This window comes from Cyprinodon tularosa, unplaced genomic scaffold, assembly GCF_016077235.1.
Source record: "Cyprinodon tularosa strain WSP-4 unplaced genomic scaffold, ASM1607723v1 ctg419, whole genome shotgun sequence".
NCBI lineage: Eukaryota > Metazoa > Chordata > Actinopteri > Cyprinodontiformes > Cyprinodontidae > Cyprinodon > Cyprinodon tularosa.
In genome coordinates, this window is record NW_024039140.1 from 1,046,608 (window position 1) to 1,069,936 (window position 23,329).

Below are 23,329 nucleotides of genomic sequence, written 5' to 3' on the forward strand. Positions count from 1 at the left end.
ATTTGCGTTTCCGCTGATTTTGATCTCCAGAGGCTGATTGACGTTACAGTAGAATCGAGCTCCATGTTCTGGAGTTGGAGGCAGAAATCTGGGCAGATAATCACCTTCTAAGCATGATGGTGCTACAGGATCCACTAGAACACATTTAATTTAATTCAGTTTATTCATATAGCAGTCATTCAAAACACATATCATCTCAAGGCCCTTTAGGACGAAAGAGAGGAAATACAGTAAAAAAAAAAAAACAGGACAACACTGAAAGACTGGCAGCAGCACAGCTGATAATTCTCTCCAGGATGTTGGCACAGCCAAACAGGAACAGACCAGATGAAGCTACTATGAGAAAAAGCAGAGGCAGGATAATATTAGAGATTGAACTAAAAAATGTTGTAGAATGGGAGAATAGATGTAATTTACTTTAGTATCTGAGATCCATTTAATCCCATCCAAATGAATTTACTGACTACTCAGCTTCTATTTCAAAGACTTTAATCCAAAGACAGTAACTTCTGTTTTGTCTGTATTCAAAATCACAAACTTAAGTTTTTCTTAACATAACTTTATCACATGTATATTTTAGAATTAAATGCATTTTAGTGCTGTTAATTTGTCAAACAGATGTTTAGACTTTACCTTGTATACCAAACTGGATGGGTATCCGGCTGATGGCATCGCTTGTAGTTTTCACAACCTGTGACCTATCAGCCTGAGTCAGGGTTATTTGCTGTCTGGGGAAGTCCTCCATCACCATCTGGACCGCATACAAGCCTTCAGTTTTATTTGAAGTTGCATTGAAGGAGAACGTACAATTCTGCAAGAACAAATAAAATAGACCAACAATGTAAGGAAAAGTTAGATATTATGAGAGATACTATTAAATTGCACATTTATTGTACTCAAATAAATCCCAGATTTTCTTTCCATACATTATTCTATTAACAAACAACCTAACACCTAAACTGATAAAAGCTTGATACAAAGATTTGCTAAATAAGATAGACAGATAGATAGATAGATAGATAGATAGATAGATAGATAGATAGATAGATAGATAGATAGATAGATAGATAGATAGATAGTATATAAAGTATTTGTCCTACATGACTTTAGGTTGTGTTACTTACAGAAGACAGGCTGAGAACAGGTGGAGGAGTGCAGGGTGAGGCACATTCTGTCATGCTAAGGTTTGCATATCTGCATATAACCTCGTCTCCATCAGGGTCAAAGGCCAAGAGATTAATATTTCTCAGACAGTTTGAAGGAACCCTGAGAGAAAAAAAAACACATCTAAATCCATCACTTTTCATCGGGGGTAATGTGAAGGAAGAGTCAGACACATGGTTTAGATTGGTCTGATTCTTGCTGTTCCACCTTTCAAGCCATGGATTTAATTTTAAATAAATAATAACGATTTAGAACATTTAACTTAAAGCATAAAACCTATATAAAGTTTCAAATGACAGCAACATAATTCAATGAAAATAAACTTATTACAAACAATCCATTTAAAGAAAAGTGTGTATTCAAGTGTTAATGATCAACATGTACAACTATGATGTGGAGAACCATTTAAAGCCAATCTTTTAAACAATCTAAATACTGTGCCAAAGAACAGTACATATCCAACAGGGTATATTAGCTACAACAGTGCATCTTACAACTAAATTATATTATTGGAATCCACACATAAAACTAAGCTGTTACTAAGGGATTATTCATTTTATGTTGATACAATTATTTTTAGACAATTATTTCTGTTGTGCAATTTTCACTCACAATAGTGTTTTTTCTTTGCATGTGTGTGTGTGTGTGTGTGTGTGTGTGTGTGTGTGTTTGTGTGTTTAATAAACTGAGCCATATATGAGCTTTAAAAAAAAAAAAAAAAAACTTTAAACAGAGGTGGTGGACTCAGATTCCAGCTTCCAAAAACATACAATTCAATCATAGACATGATCCCTTCCAGATATCACCAAACCCCCCACCCCATCACAGAGGAACGAGGGACCTACCCGCTCCAGCCGGTGAACAATACCTCCTTAACGACCGACCCCTAGAATCATAGACAGGTTCAGATATTACAGGCTAACGATGGAACTAAACGACCCATTCATCGGTTACCATTTGTATGTTTCCAAGCAATACAAGGCCTTGTCCATATTAGACTCAAACTCACTGCGGATCCAGACATTTGAATTGAGAAAGCTTCCTGGAGAGGTGGCGAAACGTCTTCAAATCTTGAAAACCAAGTCCAGTGGATATTTTTTGAATTTTTACGGAAAAAATATATGAGCTTTATGCACTTAAGCTTGTGAGAATCCATCTGATAGGTTTTGGTCGCAATGTAATATTCTTTGATTGTTTTCTTTCTGCTACATTTTAAAACTGAATTTTGATGCATTCCTTTTTACTGAATTTTGATGCATTCCTTTTTACTGGACTATTTTGATTACACCTGAAACAAGTTTTGAATAAGAGGTCAGAAATTTATTCCAGTCACGATTTAATGACACCTTCCATAACATCCTGAAAGTATTCATCCTGTCCTCATAGAAGCAGGCTTTTTTATGCACACAATCAGCACTGTTTAATTCAAAAGATACATCAGCAAAATGATTTTTTGCCAATATTTAATTCAATGGTAGCTGAATTACCTCAGAACCGGTAAGATGGTGGTCTGTGGTGATGAGTTTGGTTTGTTGGTGTCGGACCGACTCCTCAGTTCAACTTCAGCTACAGCTCTCCATGATGTAAGGTCATATAGATTTGTGACCCAGTTACCACTATCATACCTGGAATGGATGTTCTGCATAAGTTTTCCGTTTCTAGACATCTACCATCTATATACTTTTAAATTCTCTCATAACAAAGCATTAAATAATACTACAAGTTTTAGTTAATCAATCTAAGTAGATTACACAGAAAATCTAAACAGTTACTTATTTTTGCTAAACATTATAAATTAAAACTCACACAAGCTGAAATGGAGATTAGTTGGGAAGCAGTCGAGATGTGATCTGTTCAGTCTGACACCACATATTGGTTTGAACTTTGTATTTTTTACCAACTAAGCTTTCATCACCACAGTTGCCAGTGCAAACAAATGTACCATTATCACAGGTTTTGAAGTTATACTTAAATCGAACGATCACCTGCAGATTTTAAGGAATTATCAGGTATGATCACAGTTTAAAAGAAATAACTTGCAGTAATGTATAGATAATCTTTACTTACAGAGACTGAACCATTTGTAAAAGTTTCCTTTGTATAGTAGGTCACCACAGTGCCAAGATAATGACTTCCTTGTGTACCAGACACAATCAGCAACATCAGCACAGACAGCAACATGTTGAAAAGTCAGTGTCTCTACACAACAAGTTACTAAACACCAGAGCATTTATACTCTCACAGACTTCCTCTCATCCACTCCCTCTCATTTTCTATTCATGGATATATATATATATATATATATATATATATATATATATATATATATATATATATATATATATATATATATATATATATATATATATATATATATACATATAAAGTATGAAGATTTCAAAAAAGGAAATGCACTTCCATATCTAACAACCTTTTGTAAGATGTCACACTCATCAGCAGGCTTTGTTTTGATGCCTGATGCCACCTTTAGGGAGTTTGTTTTGATGTTTTTTAATCACTTCTGCAATTGAAAGTGCATCAGAAAATCTGCAGGCATATCTGACAATGCTGGGTGCATCTCAAACCAAACAGTGTGACTAGCTTTCTCTTGAGGACATGGGATGAAAGAAAAAAAGTTTATTTTACTGAATGTCAGCAAATGTGGGGTTATTGTTATTTTGCTGTTTAAGAAATTTAGCAGGTTTTCAAGTAATTCCGTAAAAATGAAAAAATAAATCCACTGGACTTTGTTTCCAAGGTTTGAAGACGTTTCGCTTCCCCTAGAAATAGAAAAATGTTCAAACTAGGAACGGTCCTGTGTTTGTTCGCTTCATTTCACTTATTCAAAATGATAAGGCTGCTTTGATGTTGATTTGCATTGCTGACAGTGGTAATATTGTGCAAGCAAGTTTGTTATGGACCAAAATGCAGAGGGCAGGACATACAGTAAAACCTAAAAACCAAAAACAATTTGGTCAAATAATGCTAACTTACAAATAAATGCAAGAGGAACAGGTCTTTGAATATAGGCAGAAATGTAAGTATTGAAATAAACAGCATAATAAATACAATAAAAAAATTGTGTAAAACGGTGGTAATGTTAGCCATAAACTGTGAAGTTAGATATGTGTGTGTTAGGGTATCGAGGTCAGTTGTTTCTGCATATTATCAGACATGATGAACCTTTGAGCTTAAAAAGGAAGGAACAGTGGAAAATAAATCAGGTTGCAGGTTAAATAAGTTAGTTTCCTCAGCCAAGGAGATTATGTTTTTAAGAAAGTATGTGTGTGTGTGTTTGTCATTGTGTGTACAGGATAACATGAAAATTTATGAGCGCATTGAAATTTACACCAAAGATGCCCCTCAGTCCAAGGAACAATCCGTTAAAGTTACGTGATGATCCACATCATAATCCAGATGCAGGAAACCTTGAAGTTACAAAAGGCTTGACTCGGGACACATGAAAAGTAGGAAGTATCCTCATAGAATGATGGAGCTCGAAGCAGACGACCACCAGATTCACCACCTTTATTATCATAATACCACCTTTTTTTTAAGAATAAACCAACAGCATGGATTCTAAATGATTTTTTTCCCTTATTAAATTCATAAAGTGTGCTGTTAACCACATTTTTTTTATGAACTAGAGAATTAGAGTTGATTGAACTAACTCATAGCAGCATTTGTGAAACTGAAAACGTGGAGCTCCCGACCCTATGCTAGATCAATTAATAGTTGCCGATTTCAACCTGAGTTTGTAAAACTTGCTTCTTGAAATTGACCCGTGGTAAACAGAGTGCTGGAGCAAAGGCCAGTGAGTTAAGATCTATCCAATATATAGATTATATATTTATCCTGTCACAGAACCTACTGCACTTACCGCCCATGTTTTCACACACCTAAAATTCCTTTATTGGATTTAAATGTGTTTGGATCAGAAATGTTTTGACAATTTAAATGTACCCCTTATATGGAGCTGAGAATCAAATAATCTGATCATTACATATGTGTATTTGTACCAAGCTTTATTCAGAATAAAGGCAATTTGCCATGTGTAGATTTTTCACTGCTTAAAGCTACATGTTCAGTAACTCCTGCTGTTGCTGTTTTTGTAATACTGAATGAATGGGAGGGAATTTACATCTGTGAAAAAGTTGTCCAGTCCAGCGTATGTTTCTGTGTACACTCAGTCATGCTTTCAAACCAATTTTGAATTATATTTGCTTTTCTGCATTTAACATGATTTGCCTATCTGAAGGTGATGTCAATAGGCCGATTGACAAAAGTCTAGAGCCAGAAACAGGAACATGCTCAGACAGTTTTAAAGGGTAATGCAGGATCCAAAGCTATGTTTAGAGGTAAATTTACATGTGGGGCCTGTTTAACTGGAACCCTTTTGATTCCTGATTTAATATGCATTCATTTATGTGGGTAGTGGCAGCCTAGTGGTTAGGACATAGAGCTTGGAATTCTGAGGTTCTGAGTTCAAGCCCCACTACCACAGACTGCTACTCTGGGTCCCTTAGCAAAGACCCTGCTCCCTGGGTGCCGCACAATGGCCGCCCACTGCCATTTCGTTGATCTGCACTTGTGACAGTGCAATGACTATAAAAAGCTGGGGGGGAAAAGTAAAAACCATTTTCTGACTGATTTTTGCCATTTTGATAAATTGAGATTAATACTTTGACTGCTGCAAAGAAATATAAATGAATTTTTTGGTAATTTGCAAATGTGCGACAACATATTTATCAGTGATGTCATTCACCATATTGCCTTGCCAAAGGTTACAAGGTCTGCACTGAATGTGGATGTTAGTGGATAGAAATAGTTATTTTTCTGATGAATATTTGGTCAATCTCATTTGTTAATTTTTAGGAGAAACTTATGTTGATTTTGTTCAAAGTTGCACTCAATAATTTATGAAGAGTGTTGGCAGTGTGTTTCCTAATAACAACTTGTTAAACTTCAGGGTAAAGCAAAGGTTGTTTTTGGTCACCTGATCAGATGGCTGTCCTTCAGCATTTCCATTTTTGTCATCTTTTGTGAAAAGCCATAGTTGCAGATAGCACAACAGAAATAGCCAAATACACTTACATTTGTGATTAACTAACCTCTTCTGCAAATTGGGTTTACTTTCAAAAGTCCACTGTTCAGGGGAAAGATTGGAAGGCACGGATCAGTACATAGATAATTCAAACTGCTTTGAATGAAATAAACATTATAATAGAGACAAAACAAAAGAAAGATAAAGGCAAGTAAAGTAAAAACATGATAAAACAGGTAGTAATAAACAGTTGGACCACAAACGTAAACCTCAGATGACAGTGACAGTCAAAAGCTAATAATTGGTTTTAGTCATAAGCAAATGGGTTTTTACCTTTGACTTAAAAGAACTTTGGATTACAGCAAAAAATAAGGAAATTCACATAAAAGGGGAGATGTTCTGATGTAACAAGCCCCAGGCCATGTCATGATTCTGCAGTCTGCTTTGCTTTGCTGCTGTATAATCTAAGAGATGGCATTAGAACTGAAAGTTTGTGTGAAGTGAGTGATTAGAGTTTTCAGTTGGAATTGGATTCATGGTTTTTTCTGTGTTTTCTAGTTTATTGGTTATGTTTATTATGTATTTCTTGAGTTGTCTTCTAGTTGTATTTGAGTTCTATGTATTTCTTGTTTACCCTCTATTATCTTCTTGTATCAGTCTCCTTCTCCTAGCTCCCTTCTAGATTCTGCTGCCCACACCTGTTCCTCCTCTGCTAGTTAGTCCTCCCATTGTTTCTGTCTCCCACGTATACACTTTCTGTTCAGTTACTCTTTGCTGGTTACTTGTCATTTCTTGATCCTCATGTGTGTTTTCCCTGACGTTTTCTAGTTTTTGGTTTTCTGTATTTTTGCATCAGTTACCACCTTTTGAATTATTGAATCTGCAAGAACCCACTTTAGCTTCCGTCTAAACCTCCACTTGACCTGTCAGGCCGCATGGTTGCATCTGGTATGCTTAAGAAAGACCCATTTAAAAACCTGTTAATGGTATTATTTCAATGGGTTCTCAATGGTTGGCATTAAGTAAAGAGATTTTTCCAAGAGGGAGCAGATATGAAAATGAAGCAAAAGGAATTAAAAGGTTGTAAAAGCCATCAAAGTCCCAGGTAACTCAGACTGAAGCACACTTTACAAATGTATAGAATAGAATAGAACAGAAAATCCCTTTATTGCCCCACAATCGGGAAATTGTGGTGTTATAGCAACAAATGGATATAGCAGAAGTGGTCACATAATGTGGAACTTAGAATAGTGTACAAAAATAACAGAATAAGTGACAGTTAAGAAAATAAACAAATAAAGTACTGTACAGGACAATGTTTTTACAATATAAATGCTCTATATCTGGAGAAAAAACAATCAATGAAGAGCTGTGGACATTTTGATAGTAATGGATATGTCAAAAATGGTAGCAACACCAGAGATGTGAAAAAGAAACAAGAGCAGCATGTAGTTTTGTTAAAGTAAAATAAGCTATGCCACTCAGTGCTGAATGAGAAAGCCATCCACAGCATGGTTTGTTTAACGATTGAATGATTTTTAACACCTTAGTGGTTGTAAAAATGCCTTTGATATGTCATTGAAGAAACATTTTTTTTCAGTTGACCATGAAAGGTTTGAACATTGCAAAATGTAAAAAAGTTAAAAGGATATGAATACTTCTGCAAGGAAATGAGGATGAGTTTGAAAGAGTTGTTCTAAGATTTTCCATTGCTGTTTGTTTTTCCGAATAACTTTCAGTTTCATTCAAGTTTTACGTTATTCAAAACAACCCTCAGGACTTTTGTTTCTATTAATATTTTGTAAACTTTAGATCAAAGAAATTATTCTAGAGCATTGAATTGTTTTAGTGTGTCTGTTTTACCTTTAATTGGAGGTTGTGCCTTTTAGGTAATTACCGTATAGCAAAATTAAGAGATAACATTTTTTTGCTTTTCTCTTTTGTTCCTGTTTAAAACATTTTCCTCTGTTTTCTGAAACCAGACTGGGAACAGGACAGATAATTTCCCTATTATTACCTCTAAAAAATAAATTTACTGAGAAAAATGGTGGCGTGTTCAATACTTATTTTACATACTGTATGTATTTTTGGAAGAAACCCTGTTCATGAATGCAAAAGACTCAAACCTGGGATGGCAGTTCTCCTAACATTAGGTCAGAGCTACAGTTGTTTGGCTTTGAAGTATATTTATCTGTTAGAATAAGAAAGTCAAAGTCCAAACTTAAGTCCTTTTCATAATTTGTGTTATGACTTGAAAAATGGTGATCATAGTGCTGTGTGTTTCTGAATCCTTACAGATTTGTTATGTTTTAGTATTTTGCCATTCTTAAATGACATTCATCATGTCATAAAAATAGTATTAGGCCAACATAACCCGATCAAATGCTAAATGCATTTTCAAGTGATAATGTCACACATTTAAAGACAGTTATATCAACCAACATGCACCATTTGTTGAATCATATAAATGGTGATTACCCACAAAATCAGAGGTCCGTTTTATTAGCTTTCCCCAAGCATATTATTGAAAAAACCTGACTAATCCTGAAATTACTTGAATAGAATCAGCCTGACATTATGAAGTAGAATGAAAGTTATTTTAATAAATTACTAAATAACACTATGTACTAATTCCCCCACATGGACTAAAAGTGTTTTTAAGATTTTTAAATGTTTTTTCATTGTGGGAATCAAATATGGTGGTACTGGAGTGGTCTGGAATTGCTTTGCTGCTTCAGGACCTTGATGATTTGTTGTAATAGAGGGACACCGTAGTTCTGCTCTTATGCTAAAGTTTTCAGTTGTTCTGCAGGACAATGAGCAGAACCACAAAAACGAATCTAAACTTGAAAAAACAACAAACAAAAAGAAATGTAATAGAATCAAGGTTTTGGGGAAATATTCACCCTTGAAATCTCTCCACTGCGAAACCAAGATTGGACACATTTTATTATTAGCGGTTTTACAGCCTGATCACAACCTGTTTCTCATCTCAGAGTGTTTTATTAGTATGTTTTTCCTCATCATGATTAACAACTGTAAAATTTGCATTAAAAAAGCTTAAATGTATTCAAATACTGTAGATGTCGGTGTAAAAGCTTCACAAACATAAATAAGTGGAAAATAATCCAGAAAAGAAAAGTTCAGAAAAATTACAAGGAAGACATTTCAACCAGAATTTTATTGCACCAGAATGTATTCAGGTTCAAGCCACATGGATCACAGGTTTCTCACAGTTGTCTCCTCTAAATATCATCTTGTGCCTCAAACAGGAGTTACATAAAAATCACTGGAATGCTGTTTCTACAAGCTGGGAGAGCAACAGATGTTTGATTGACACGATGCAGAGAGATTACAGGTTTGTGCCATCCACTGCCCAAGTCAGAAGTACAGGTCAGTGACACATATTAGGGTAGTGATGTCAGCTAGCAATCATTTATAATAAAAATTTTTGGGTATTCAATGAGGGTTTACAAATGTGTCAGAGTGCATATCAGCTTCTCCCATTTTACTTTTTGGGTACCAATCGAAAAAGAAAAAAAATCGGATTTGGGTCACTTCAGGCTGGGGTGTGAATGTAGCCTTTGATTTAAACCCCCATCTCAGTTCTTTTATTTGGAGAAGGGAATATAATATCAGTTAGAAAACTGTTACATATCTTGTTATTGTCCTTCTTAACCTTCATTTATGTGTTTCTACTCATATCTTCATTGCAGACTGCTGTCATTTTGGTCCTTAGCTATGTTTGAATGGAGGGTTTTAAGAAACCAATTAGGATTCAGGACTACCCTCTAAAGCAGGCATCCCCAAAGTCGGTCCTCTAGGGCCGCTCAGAGGAGGAAAGCGGGGAGGAAGTTGTGGAAGAGGACGCCAGGGCGGCAGAAGCTTGGTTTGGTGTAGGAGGCTTACAGCCGTACATGTTTGAGCCCTTGCCTCGCAACGCTGCCAGTTCTGTTAGCTCTACGCCTGCAGAAGACACAGACGTCCATCCCCATGAACACTGGGATGGAACTCAATGGTAAAGGAAATGATTCTTATTTCTTAAGGCAGTCGTTGCTTATATTAGCTGCCACATATCAAGATGCTATGATCGAAAAAATCTGATTGACAGATGACCATTTATATATGATTGGCCAAATTTAGGTGTACAAGCTGACGTATAACTAACTGGCCTGCATAAGATAACGAAAGAAAAACTGATTTTAAAACAGGATTTTTTTTTTCCAGAAATTTATTAACTTTTGGGACAATATCATCTGATAAAGAGTACATTTGTATACATATTTAAGCCAGAATGATTCGAAATTTAAATATGATTTACACTTTAAGTTCTGATCCTTTCAGTGATTCGTGTACTAACAAAAAAAGTTTAAAGGCAATGCAGGAAGAGTTTATTTGTATAGCACGGGTTAGAACAAATACAATTTAAAGTGCTTTAAAGTATTTAAAATGTATTTAATTGAACAATGAGGCAGAATAAAAGCCAGCCAAGGTAAAAACATGATAACAACAGGTAGTTGGACAACAAACTGAAACTAAAGACATTTAATAGTTAAACATTGTCAAAGACGGTCCTATAAAAATGGGTTTTTAACTTCACTGATGGGTTCAAAATCACTTGGTAACATTATGATGAAAAGCTTTGTGTCTGCATACTTATTTCAAATGCTTTTTTGTCTGCCAAGTATGTAATAAGCTGCTCCTGCGTGTGAGCAAAAACAGCTTGCTTACGCATCATCACAAATATCCAAAAATGAAAAATACAGTTTTTTTTAGACTGAAGGCACTGATTAAATATCAAATATGAAAATTTGATCCTCACTTTTAAAAATGATGTGTACCTTGTCCCCTTAATCTGTATCCATGGCAACAAGAACAATAGTAGTTGCAAAAAGGATTAAAAAACATAAAATATTGGTTATAAAGATCTTCAGGGCCTGTTAAAATAAAATTAAGTAAAGCTCAGAATATATGAGTAACACCATAAACAGGTTGTGAAAGATTTACTCTCATGGATTTACTAATTCACACTGTATAAAATGTATTACATTGGATATTTATGGCTTGAAACCTTTTGAAGTTAAGGGTTATTTTCATGAACAATCCATAGATTGAGTGGGCCCCAGTGCTTCTTCATGTAATGGTTCCCAACAGAGATAGAATTCATTTCATGAGTTGCCCCTAGGGGGCGACTAATTTTTGACTTCAACTGAGCCATTGCTGAGCAGGCGAACAGTTATACCTGGTGGAAACCCTCGTCTCAGCAGTAGTTCTTTTATCTGGAGAAGGAAACAGCATATTTAGCTGCAATACAGTTATATTTGGACTAAACATTTATATCATATATATATATATTAGGGGTGGAACGGTTCACAAAATCCACGGTTCGGTTCGGTTCACGGTTTCGTGTTCACGGTTTTCGGTTCGGTTCGGTATATGTTTATTGTTACACCGAAAAAAAAAAATGAACAAAAATTATAAAAATTCATGAAAAAATAAAAATTTATGAAATTAATGAAAAAAATCCAAAAATTAATGAATTGTAATTATTTTTAGTGATCCACGGAAACCATGGATCATTTCCGCATGTTTTGCTGCTTTGAATTTAATCATCTCTCACATGCCCTCTATGATCTCCAAGGAACTCAGAGGGGAGCGGACGGGAGCCTCAGTGGAGGCTGTAGGCTTTGCTTTGTGCAGGCGGTCTGGAGCGCAGCGGGGCGGAGCGAAGCGCTGATGGAGTATTTGGGATTTCGGGGTTAGCATGACATGTTAGTCATGTTGCTGTTAGTATAAACAAAACGTGTTGCACAATGCTTGCACACTGTTTTTATCCACAACTTTCTTTCCGCCGTCATCGTAGGTCACTCTAAATGCAAAGTGGTCCCATACAGCAGACCTATAAAGTGCTGCTGGCGCGTCTTCCAACTACTGTTCTTTCCCACTCGCCATAACCACACAATTCTCCACAACAACTGATTTTTTTCTGCTATACCCGGCTACGCTACTTCGCTTCTTCTTCTTGTTTACTACAGGTGGTTGGCTTTGGTCGCAGTACCGCCACCTTCTGCTCTGGAGTGTAAACGTTTCGCCTATGAGAAAAAGGAGCAGCGCATGAACCGAACGCAACACAGTCGAACTGAACGGTTCGGACGGTTTTCATAAACCATTCCATCCCTAATATATATATCTATATATCTATATGTATATATATTATATATTATATATATATTATATATTATATATATATTATATATTATATATATATTATATATATATATATATATATTATATATTATATATATATTATATATATATATATATATATATATATATATAATATATATTATATATATATATATATATATTATATATATATATAATATATATATAATATATATTATATATATATATAATATATATTATATATATATATATATATGATATATATATGATATATATATTATATATATATATATATATATATATATATATTTCAAGCCAACTGGGTAACTCAGTAGGTAACAACGGCACAGGTGACCGGGGTTCGATTCCCGGCATGGACATCCAGGTGGACCCTTAGGCAAGGTCCCTTGTGCTTAGTGGCCTACCTCAGGCATGAGTGATACCGCAAATACAAGAGCCATACTGGCTCGGACGTCGCCCGGGTTAACAAGGTCCGCGTCAGTTGCTAGGGAACCAGGGCAACTTGATGACAAATTGGCTACTGGAACAAGACATAGATGGACTAGAGCAGAAAACTTGGTACTGATGAAATGCTACTATACAAGCGTCCCACACTGACAAAAAAACAACTACTAACTCAGTGTTCTAACATCTGCAAACGGCAGCTCCTATCACAACTAGAAATTGATGAGGTACAACTGACATGCTGCAGTAAGGACTACAAAGTAGTCTTCTCTTTTTCAGCCTCTTAATGTTAAAATTGGGGGATGCAGGATACAGGAGTTCCAACAACTGAAGGGTTTCCCAGGTAACACCCCAGCTTTTTCCATTTTAACTAATTAGGTTATCCACTGCTGTTTAAACTGAAACATTTCTATGTTAGACTATCTTTGAAACAAATATATATATATGATCTTAAGAAGCATTGTGAACATTTACCACGGAATGGATGTTTTATTTATAATGAATCTATTTTTGATTAATTTGGATTGTCTCACCCAGCCTGATTTGTGATTCCGCTGATTTTGATCCCAAGAGTCTGATTGACGTTGCAGTAGAACCGAGATCCATGTTCTGGAGTTGGAGGCAGAAATCTGGGCAGATAATCTCCTTCTGAGCAGGATGGTGCTACAGGGTCCACTAGAACACATTTAATTTATTTCAGTTTATTTACATAGCAGCAATTCACAACACATCCTCTCAAGGAACTTTACAGAGACAATACCACTAGATCATACAGTCAGATTCTTTAAAAGTTTTCTAAGGAGAACCAGCTGATTGCATCGACGCATTGACTCAAAAGTGATCCCTTACTCCAAGCATGCAGAGGAGGCGAGAGAACAAATACAGTAAGTCACAGTAAGAAAAAAAAAAAAAAAAACAGGACTACAGTGAAGGAAAGACCAATTATGAAAAAAACTCCATCTGTAAACAAAGGTGTTGATATTTATCTTTTTTATTTTGTCACAGCCTAACAGGAACAGAGCATATGAAGCTGCTATGATGATTTTAAGCAGAGGCAGGACAATGTTAGAGACTGAACTAACAAATACTGCATAACGAGAGAATAGAGATAGAATGATGAAAAGGGATCCCTATGCCCAGTGGTGCCTCCATAAATGTTTTACAGGGTTGGCCAGATGGGGCCACTAAAAATCTTGGGGTGCCACACTGAAACTAACTAAAAGGTATAAGTAAACACCTACTCATATCTTGGTTTATTCTTTGATTTTTATTGTTACGCCACTGGCTGTTCATAAGGGCTGAAATGCTAAATTGATGGTACTATAACTTACACTGGCAAGTGGGATGGCCAGTAGGGTGGCCAGGGCATTACACAGAGCCACTGTTAACTATAAGCTTTATCGAAAAAGGAAAGCTTTAACCTTGCCTCAAAAGTAGACAAGGTGTCTGCCTCATGGGATAAAATGGTTCCACAGGAGAAAGGCCTTATAACTGAAAGATCAGCCTTTCATTCTACTTTTAGACATTCCAGGAACCACTTGAAAACCTGCAGATTGAGAGAGAAGTGCTCTGTTAGGGATCAAAGGAACAATCAAATCTCTGATATAAGTTGAAGCTTGGCCCTTACCCCTTGCTCACACTGACTCCGGTGCGGTTACCGAGCCGACGGAGACCGCAACTCCCGCACACCCCCTCTCACACCGCCCTTTTGACTACGGTGCGGTGCGGCTCTGCGGCTCCGGCAACAGGTCCGGAGATTGACTCGCGAGAACTGGAGTTCACGTAACTTCACGCGATAACACGACCCAAACAAGGAAGTGTCCAGTAAAGAAATATCGCATTTGGATTTTTCACGCGTGTCAGCACACTTCTCCGCATTTTTTGGCGACTTTTTGACTTTCTACTATGAGTAAGACAGACAATACATGCAAACGAACGTGTTTTATTTTGAAAAAAACAGGAAGTCTTTTATTCTCATTGGAAAACTTCCTGTTTGTGCCGCGATATTTGCGAGAGCTTGTTGCGGAGGGCTCCGGTACGCCGCAAGGATAACTTTCTTGCGGAATTTTCTGCAGCGCCGGAGTGCCTCGGTAACCGCAGCCGGACAGCTCAGCAGCCAGTGAGAGAGGTTTACGTCTTTTTAATGACTTGGAATCACTGCGGCGCCGCACGCACCGCACCGCAACGGTAAGACCGAAGTCGGTGAGAGCCTGGGGTTAAGGGTTTTATATGTGAGAAGGAGGATTTTAACTTATATTCTGGATTTAACAGGAGGCCAATAAAGAGAAGCTAGGATAGAGATACGATCTCTCTTTCTATTCTGGCTGTAGCATTTTCGACCAGCTGAAGGCTTTACCTGCAATTTGTGGACTTCCTGAAAGTTAAGAATTACAAGTAGTCCAGTCTTAAAGTAACAGATGCATGGATACGTTTTTCAGCATAACCCCTGCACAGGGTATTTACAATTTTTTGCAATACTCCAGAGATGAGAGAAGGAAATTCAAGAGACCTCTTTGATGTGGAATTTAAATGACAATTCCTGATCAGAAATAAGATGTTTTTTACTTTATTATCAAATAATAAAGTAAAAAAAACATTCAGTCTGGTGGAGGTTGAGGAGGGCCCAAATGCAGACACAGAAGCTGAAGGAGGTTACTCGCAGATTTGATATCAAGAGGGTTACAGAAGCTAAACTCCAAAAACATAAATCCACAAAATCAAAAATTCCAAACACCAGGAATAGCCATAACAAGGGGGACAAGAAATGAAGAAAAAACCAGCAAAGGGTAACTGAACAGGAGGAGTGTATATGAGAGAGATAAACAAAGAGCAGGCTAATTGGCAGATTGGGAGCAGCTGTGAACAGAGGAGTCATGAAGGCAGTTTGGCTAATTGATACAGACAGAAGAGCGCAAACAAAAAATATCTAAGAACTCAAATTCATTAAAAAAATTCAACTAGAACACAAAATGTAAATAAAACCAATGAAAACTAAGAGATAAAACTTTAACAGAACCAAAACCATGACACTGGGGGATGATATACAAAGATACAAAGTTATATCTGGACAGAAACAAAATCAGTTTCAATTCTAAACTGGAAATAAAAATGCAGACCTGTTTGTATATTGATCGTTGGCCCTGCCTGAATTCTGGGTCCATTTGTCTGAGCCCTGACATGCACAGCTTCATGTCAAAATGAAATCAGCAGCAAACTTTGGCTATATGAAAGATCCTCTATATCTCTGCACGTGGCATGTCTAACACATGACAGAAATTATTCTTACAGCTAAGATTAATGGAATTAACTTCATACCATGCAAACTGGTTATAACATATCCGCTGATAATAAATATTTCCCCCTTTTTCTTAACATAACTATATCACATGTATTTTTCAGAGTCGATTCATTTTACCACTGTAAATTTGGCAAACACGGTTTAGCTTTTACCTTGTATACCAAATTGGATCGGTATCCTGCTGATGGCATCGCTGGTAGTTTTCACAACCTGTGGCCCATTAGCCTGAGTCAGGGTTATTTGCTTTCTGGAGAAGTCCTCCATCACCATCTGGACCGCATACAGGTGCTGGTCATAAAATTAGAATATCATGAAAAAGTAGATTGATTTCAGTAATTCCATTTAAAAAGTGAAACTTGTATATTATATTCATACATTACATACAAACTCATATATTTCAGATGTTTATTTTGTTTAATTTTGATGATTACAAATGACAACAAATGAAAATCTCAAATTCATCATATCAGAAAATTAGAATATTGTGAAAAGGTTCAAAATTGATGGCCCCTGGTGCCACACTCTAATCAGCTAATTAACTCAAACCACCTGCAAAAGCCTTTAAATGGTCTTTCAGTCTAGTTCTATAGGCTACACAATCATGGGGAAGACTGCTGACTTGACAGTTGTCCAAAAGACGACCATCGACACCTTGCACAAGGAGGGCAAGACACAAAAGGTCATCGCTAAAGAGGCTGGCTGTTCACAGAGCTCAGTGTCCAAGCACATTAATAGAGAGGCGAAGGGAAGGAAAAGATGTGGTCGAAAAAAGTGTACAAGCAAGAGAGATAACCGCACCCTGGAGAGGATTGTGAAACAAAACCCATTCAAAAATGTGGGGGAGATTCACAAAGAGTGGACTGCAGCTGGAGTGAGTGCTTCAAGAACCACCACACACAGACGTATGAAAGACATGGGTTTCTGCTGTCGCATTCCTTGTGTCAAGCCACTCTTGAACCACAGACAGCGTCAGAAGCGTCTTGCCTGGGCTAAAGAGAAACAGGACTGGACTGCTGGTGAGTGGTCCAAAGTCATGTTCTCTGATGAAAGTAAATTTTGCATTTCCTTTGGAAATCAAGGTCCCAGAGTCTGGAGGAAAAGAAGAGAGGCACTTCATCCACGTTGCTTGAAGTCCAGTGTAAAGTTTCCACAGTCAGTGATGGTTTGGGGTGCCATGTCATCTGCTGGTGTTGGTCCATTGTGTTTTCTGAGGTCCAGGGTCAACGCAGCCACATACCAGGAAGTTTTAGAGCACTTCATGCTTCCTGCAGCTGACCAACTTTTTGGAGATGCAGATTTCATTTTCCAACAGGACTTGGCACCTGCACACAGTGCCAAAGCTACCAGTACCTGGTTGAAGGACCATGGTATCCCTGTTCTTAATTGGCCAGCAAACTCTCCTGACCATAACCCCATAGAAAATCTATGGGGTATTGTGAAGAAGAAGATGCAATACACCAGACCCAACAATTCAGAAGAGCTAAAAGCCACTATTAGAGCAACCTGGGCTATCATAACACCTGAGCAGTGCCACAGACTGATCGACTCCATGCCACGCCGCATTGCTGCAGTAATACAGGCCAAAGGAGGCCCAACTAAATACTGAGTGCTGTACATGCTCATACTTTTCATGTTCATACTTTTCAGTTGGCCAACATTTCTATAAATCCTTTGTTTTTATTGGTCTTCAGTAATATTCTAATTTTCTGATATGATGAATTTGAGATTTTCATTTGTTGTCATTTGTAATCATCAAAATTAAACAAAATAAACATCTGAAATATATGAGTTTGTATGTAATGTATGAATATAATATACAAGTTTCACTTTTTAAATGGAATTACTGAAATCAATCTACTTTTTCATGATATTCTAATTTTATGACCAGCACCTGTACAAGCCTTCAGTTTTATTTGAAGTTGCATTGAATGAGAGGGAACAATTCTGCAAGAACAAATAAAATAGACCAACAATCTTAGGAAAAGATAAATATTGTGAGAGATATTATTACATTGCATATGTATTGCACATTTATTTAAATAAATCCCAGATTTTCCCAGATGGAAGTTTTTAAACATCATGGACGTCCATCCTACTAAATATATTGAGGTCAGATGCAAATCAATGATTTGCATGTAGAATATGTTAGGTAATTTAAATCATTATGAGAGTGCTAGTGTAATTTCTTTAGATTTAGTTCATTGATCCTTAAATAATATATTGTATAATTCCATCCATCCATTATCTGACATGCTTAATCCCAAGTGGGGTTGTGAGGGGTGCTGGTGCCTATCTCCAGCAGTCAATGGGCAAGAGGCAGGGTCCACCCTGGACAGGTCACCAGTCCATCGCAGGGCGACACAGAGACAAACAAACATTCACACATGTACTCACACCTAAGGAGAATTTAGACAAGTCAATGAACCTAACAGTCATGTTTTTGGATTGTGGGTGGAAGCAAGAGTACCCGGAGAGAACCCATGCTTGCTCAGGGAGAACATGCAAACTCCATGCAGAAATGCAGAATTGAACCCAGAACCTTCTTGCTGCAAGGCAGCAGTGCTACCCACTGCGCCACTGAACAGCCCATATATTTTTTAATTGTTTCTCATTACTTCTTATTTACTTGAGGTCTGAGGACCTGAAGTCAGCACTATAAAAAAAACTGGACCTGCCCTGCAATGTTCAGACTGTGTCATCATCTCAGATTCTCTGTGAGTGCTCTTGCAGTCAAATAAACAAATGCTCCGCATCACCAGACAGAGAACAGAACCTTTGAAGGGATATAGGGATATAGTGTCTAGGTTTCAAAAGATTACCAAACAGATGGTGTTGGAAGCTGAAACTCTCATGCAGGGGGACACCACAGCAAGTCATCACAAGCTCACTCATAGCTAAATAAAATATTTATTTGCATAAACTTAACAGAAGTCAACTTAAAAAAGGTCAAATTATCTCTTTTGAACAATAGAAAAAATAAATAAAAAAACTGTTTCTCAGCTTGAGGCCTATTTTGTGAACGGAGTCCGTGTTTCTTAGTGGAAATTTAAAATGTAACTAATTAAATATTTCAATTTTCTACTTAAATAATTTTTATTTTATAAGAAATGTATTTGTCCTACATTAGTTTAGGTTGTGTTACTTACAGAGGACAGGCTGAGAACAGGTGGAGGTGTGCAGGGTGAGTAACATTCTTTCATTCTATGGTCAGCATATCTGCATTTGACCTTGTCTCCATCAGGGTCAAAGGTCACAAGATTAATATTTCTCAGGCAGTTTGAAGGAAACCTGAGTGAAAAAACACATTGATATCCATCACTTTTTTATCAGGGGTAATGTGAAAGAAGAGTCAGACACATGGTTTAGTTTGGTCTGATTCTTGTTGTCCATCCTTTTAAGCTATGAATTTGATTTTAAATAAATAATGATTTACAGCATTTAAGTTAAAGCATCTGCGTTCCCATTAAATCTTTCAGAATAATATTTAATGATGAAATGCCGCACAGAAGGGCGCAAAACAAAACAGATAGCACAGGGGATAAGTGGCTGTCAGTGATGGCCTAGTGGTTAGAGTTTTGTGCTTGGGTTCCAGAAATTCTGAGTTCAAGTCCCACACATGCCCACGCAATGCCATTCTGGCCATCTGAGGAAAAACTGCTCCCAGGGCATTGTGGGACAAGAAAGGATTTACATTTAAAACCAAGTTCCAAATACCAGCAACGTAATCAATTAAAACACACAATTTAAAGAAAAGTGTGCATTCAAGTGTTCATGGGCAACATGCACAACTATGAAGTGAAAAACCATCTATAGTTCTAAACTTTCAAAGAATCAAAATATTGTGCCAAAGAACGGCCCTGTTTACAACAGTGCAAGGATGTGGCTTACTTCGGTTGCTATTTTAGGCCCTGAATAATCTTACAACTAAATTATACTATTTGAATCCCCTTATTAAACTAAGCCATTGCTGAGGCATATTTTTTTGTGAGTATCGATTCTGTCCTCATAGAAGCAGGCTTTTTTATGCACATAATCAGCTTTGTTTAATTCAAAGACACATCAGCAAAATGAGGAATACACAAAAATCTAATCATAAAATTTGAGTATTTACATTTAACTGAAATGAATTGTCGATCTACAGTATAGGCACCAACACCCGTCGTGACCCCACTTGGGATTAAGCGTGTCAGAAAAAGTTGGATGGATGGATGGATGGATGAATTATTGATCTCAATTACCCTTCATATATAATTGCATATTGACATAATAATATAATTGCAAATAATTAATTCAATGGTAGCAGAATTACCTCAGAACCAGTAAGATGGTGGTCTGTGGTGATGAGTTTGGTTTGTTGGTGTCGGACCGACTCCTCAGTTCAACTTCAGCTACAGCTCTCCATGATGTAAGGTCATATAGATTTGTGACCCAGGCATTACTATCATACCTGAAATGGATGTTCTGCATAAGTTTTCCTTTTCTAGACATCTACCATCTATATACTCTTAAGTTCTGTCATGACAAAGCATTAAATAATACTTAAAGTTTTAGTTTATCAACCTAAGTAGATTACACAGAAAATCTAAACAGTTACTTATTTTTCTAAACATTATAAATTGAAACTCACACAAGCTGAAATGGAGAGTTGTTGGGAAGCAGTCGAGATGTGATCTGTTCCGTCTGACACCACATATTGGTTTGAACTTCAGATTTTTTACCAACTAAGCTTTCATCACCACAGTTGCCAGTGCAAACAAATGTACCATTATCACAGGTTTTGAAGTTATACTTAAATCGAACGATCACCTGCAGATTTTAAGGAATTATCAGGTATGATCACAGTTTAAAAGAAATAACTTGAAGTAATGTATAGATAATCTTTACTTACAGAGACTGAACGATTTGTAAAAGTTTCCTTTGTGTAGTAGGTCACCACAGTGCCAAGATAATGACTTCCCTGTGTACCAGAGACAATCAGCAACATCAGCACAGACAGCAACATGTTGAAAAGTCAGTGTCTCTACACAACAAGTTACTAAACACCAGAGCATTTATACTCTCACAGACTTCCTCTCATCCACTCCCTCTCATTTTCTATTCATTGATGTCAAATATTTTCCTGGTGGAATTTTAACAAAAACTATATAAATATTTTTGGGGGTTGTTTTGTTGTCTTTTATTCACCTCTGTAATTGACAGGGGTGAATAAAAAAGATTGTCATTGACAGGCAATAAGATATGCGCTGCCTGCCTTTTTGTGCTTCTCAGCAAATGTGGGGTTATTGTTATTTTGCTGTTTAAGAAATTTAGCAGGGTTTCAATTAATCAGTCTGCAGACTAGGTCAGTGTATATTCATAATTATCATCACACAGTGGTTACCGATTCACTGCATTTCAGGGAATCTATACAGATTCAGAAAAACAGAACAGTCTTAACAAAACAGAATCTGACCCTTTATAAATCAAGTTTTGTATAAAGACACACTTTGCTGAAATATTTAATTAAACCAAAAAGATGGAAAGAAATAATGAAAAACAATGGACGTTTGTTTAAACTGAACAAACTTACAGCATGAAGAATAAATCAGAAGCCTAATTTATCACTATTCTGTCATTTCCCGTAAAGTCATAATTTTCAAATGCAAATAAGAGATAGTTTGTGATAAAGTTAGGTAGCTGTATTAACTGCTCCTGCTTACCTTTCACATAAACACAGAACTTTTGCTTTCTTTAAAACTAAAGACAAAGATTTGCTAAATATTTGCCAATGTTCACCACTAACAAGTAAAACTCTCCAACAACTAGAGAGTTCGACATTCTTAACACTATTATAATTGTTTTACACCAATTTCTTCTATGTCTGAAGAGTCGGTTAAAAGTCTTATTCAAGTATCACTTTAATGCTTTGCTTTATTTGAAAGGGTGTCATTGTAGATTAAAGTTTAATGTCGTAAGTGAGGCCTCATTTATTGGAGAAATAGAAAAATGTTCAAACTAGGAACGGTCCTGTGTTTGTTAGCAACATTTCACTTATTCAAAATGATTAGCCTGCTTTGAAGTTGATTTGCATCGCTGACAGTGGTAATATTGTGCAAGGAAGTTTGTTATGGACCAAAATACTGACGGCAGACCAAACAGTAAAAACTGAAACAAGAAAAAACATAGTTTAAATAACATTAACTTACAAATAAATGCAAGAGGAAATGGTCTATGAATACATGTAGAAATGTAAGCGTTGAAATGAACAGCAGAATAAATACAAGTTTAATGAAAGCAGTTTATAAAGGGTGGTAATGTTAGCCAAAAACTGAAGTTAGATATGTATGTACTAGGGTAGCAAGGTCAGTTGTGTCTGCATATTTTCAGACAAGCTGAACCTTAGAGTTTAAAAAGGAAGAACAGTGGAAAGTAAATACATCTGCTGGCTGGTAAGAATCACGAAGACTTTTTTCTGTTAGGAATCCAGTTTGTGTGGGTTGTTTGTGTGTTTTCTCCCTCCACCACCAAGTGGTTAGCCTCGTGAGACCATCCTGATCTCGCGAGCTTTCAAGGTTTCACTCGCAGATCAGTCTGGAGACTCTCCGTTAAAGAAAATTTGGAGCCATTCACCAAACGAACGTCCAATCAGTGTTGGCTTTGAGGCGGGTTGAGGTGTGACACAACGAGAAGCGCAACAGTTCAGTCTAAAGAATATGGCGGCTTCAGTCGATGAAACTAGCATTAGCGTGGCTATCGAGCAAGTTTTTCTTCACTGAAAGAAGAGCAAAACACTGCTCTGGAGGCTTTTCTCAGAGGAAAAGATGTTTTTGCTCCTCTCCCGACTGGTTTCGGCAAGAGTTTGATCTATCAATTGGCTTGTGCCTGGCTTGTAGTTGTGTTTTCGTCGTCGCTCTGTTAGGACGTCATATGCTTCGTTGATCTGATTGGTTTATTTGGCCCGTCTATCACCAACATAGGCCAATCAGCTAACCAGTATTTTCGCCCCTTCCCAAAATTAGGTTTCCAGATGGATATGCGGAGCAAATCCATATGGCGGAGTCAGATTACCAAGTGGTGCCCTGTCCTCGTTGGGCCTAGCTGCACACCTGCGGCTCGTTTGATCACTACTGGAGGAGTATTTGAGCAGTGGGCTTTCACTACCTCGACGCCAGTGTGTTTGCCAGTTTTGGGTA

The 23,329-nt window shown here is 36.9% G+C and overlaps 1 protein-coding gene and 1 long non-coding RNA gene across 2 annotated transcripts; both read right to left on the reverse strand.

Annotated features, from left to right (window-relative positions):
* Nucleotides 1–330: 330 nt before the first annotated feature.
* On the reverse strand, nucleotides 331–21,180 carry LOC119792408. Its single transcript, XM_038299029.1, has 5 exons — nucleotides 21,046–21,180; nucleotides 20,785–20,963; nucleotides 20,467–20,604; nucleotides 19,304–19,445; nucleotides 331–811 (listed from the first exon to the last, which is right to left on the reverse strand). Exons 1-5 carry the CDS (start codon nucleotides 21,157–21,159, stop codon nucleotides 623–625), a joined length of 762 nt encoding a protein of 253 aa, XP_038154957.1. The 5' UTR covers nucleotides 21,160–21,180; the 3' UTR covers nucleotides 331–622.
* Nucleotides 1,131–3,366, reverse strand: LOC119792409. The gene is made up of 4 exons (XR_005281987.1): nucleotides 3,232–3,366; nucleotides 2,971–3,149; nucleotides 2,652–2,789; nucleotides 1,131–1,266 (listed from the first exon to the last, which is right to left on the reverse strand). It is a non-coding gene; the product is annotated as an uncharacterized LOC119792409 (long non-coding RNA).
* Nucleotides 21,181–23,329: the final 2,149 nt, after the last annotated feature.